Here is a 1,447-nt window from a genome sequence, read left to right as displayed (position 1 = left end):
GTGTGTGTGTGTGTGTGTGTGCGTGCGTGCGTGTGTGCGTGCGTGTGTATGTGTGTGTGTGTGTGTGTGTGCGCTCGCCTGTGTGTGTGTGTGAGTGCGTTAGTTCGAGCGTGTTCCGTTTTATGTATTTATGTGTGTGGAATGCAGATAACAAAAAATAATGTTGCATTTTAAACTTGAGAAAAGCCTTGAATATTTGGTCGGAGGTACAGAATACGTACACCATCCGTTTTCGACGTCACAAAAACCCTAACCCTAATCCTAACCTTAACCTGGGTGTACGTATTTACTTCCGCCCTTATTTACGTTTAGTTGGATTGGGCCGTTTGATACAAAGGCACAATTACAACCAACTGACAGCCTACGATCCCGCGAGGGAAACAAACTAAATGACTAAAGCTCTACTTACATATTTTCATGTTGACGATTAGTGGTTAACTCCAACAAAATCAAATAGGTAATTTACTTCAGATAGTCTGTATGACCCGATTTCCAGTTTCCAGTTTGAATCCGTTGACAAAGAAACTACTACTACTACTACTAGCATTAGTAGCTTTTGTATCCCTCTAGTTAATCATGATGGAACAGTTGTACTTTAACCGAATGACTGAATGTGATTGTCACATCTTCCGCCTTGTTTAGCCCCAGGACTCATATTACACGCTAGTAATAACTTGTCTTTGTTTCGTTTGTTCCTTTTGTGTTTAGTACTTTCCCACATTATATATTTCTTAATCCAGTTTACTACTTTCCCACATTATATATTTCTTAATCCAGTTTACTCTTTGTTTTTTTTTGTACGATGCACTTTACCTGTTGCATTTAACCGTAACAAACTGGTGACATGATCGTTACAGTTTGCGTTTGTTGTTGACTCAGTTTAATCCTTTTGGTAGATTGTGTACCAAAGGCGTTAGAACAAACGACAGCTATAATGCCGTTTCCTTTAGATGAGGGCTAGCCAACCTGAGGCCCGCGAGCAGCATACGGCCCGCAGACTTTTATCTTGCGGCTCGCCTGGTACTTTCTTGAAGTATTGTGTTTAATTTCAACATAAAATTGTTTGTGTAAAGCATTTGTTTCAAAATAAATTAAAATTTCAATAGCCTACAATTTTATAATTTTAAACAAACGAAAAGTATGAAAAATTCTTGATTCTGAAATTTGATTATTTGACTATTAGTGCATAAAGCAAACAAGTGGCCGAGAAAAAAAAAACAAAAAAAAAACACGTTACTCTCACCCCCATTAAAACATTGCCATTAAAAAATGGAGTTATCTCCTCACTAAAATCTTGGGTTACCTCCCATATATAAAAACCGGTGAGCTTCATATAAGTCTTATCTTATTAATTTTTCTTGAGATTAATTTAGGACATTTTAAGAACTAATATAAATACTATCTTCATAATATAAAACAAACATCGCAATTTTAAAGATTTGTTGTA

The 1,447-nt window shown here is 36.4% G+C and overlaps 1 protein-coding gene across 2 annotated transcripts in view; it reads right to left on the bottom strand.

Moving 5' to 3' along the window:
- The window catches only part of LOC106875681 (uncharacterized), a 57,737-nt gene extending 56,993 nt beyond the window's left edge, over nt 1-744 (bottom strand). The window contains exon 1 of one of the 2 annotated variants that reach the window (XM_052966530.1): nt 410-744. In XM_052966530.1, the coding sequence (XP_052822490.1) occupies nt 410-419 (10 nt within the window). In that variant the 5' untranslated portion in view covers nt 420-744. The remainder of the gene's footprint in view (nt 1-409) is intronic. The other variant, XM_052966524.1, reaches the window with a different exon arrangement.
- Between the last annotated feature and the right edge of the window lie 703 nt (nt 745-1,447).

Source organism: Octopus bimaculoides, chromosome 3, assembly GCF_001194135.2.
Source record: "Octopus bimaculoides isolate UCB-OBI-ISO-001 chromosome 3, ASM119413v2, whole genome shotgun sequence".
Taxonomy (NCBI): domain Eukaryota; kingdom Metazoa; phylum Mollusca; class Cephalopoda; order Octopoda; family Octopodidae; genus Octopus; species Octopus bimaculoides.
Note: the sequence above shows the minus strand (reverse complement) of the source record. Positions and strands in the feature narration are given on the sequence as shown.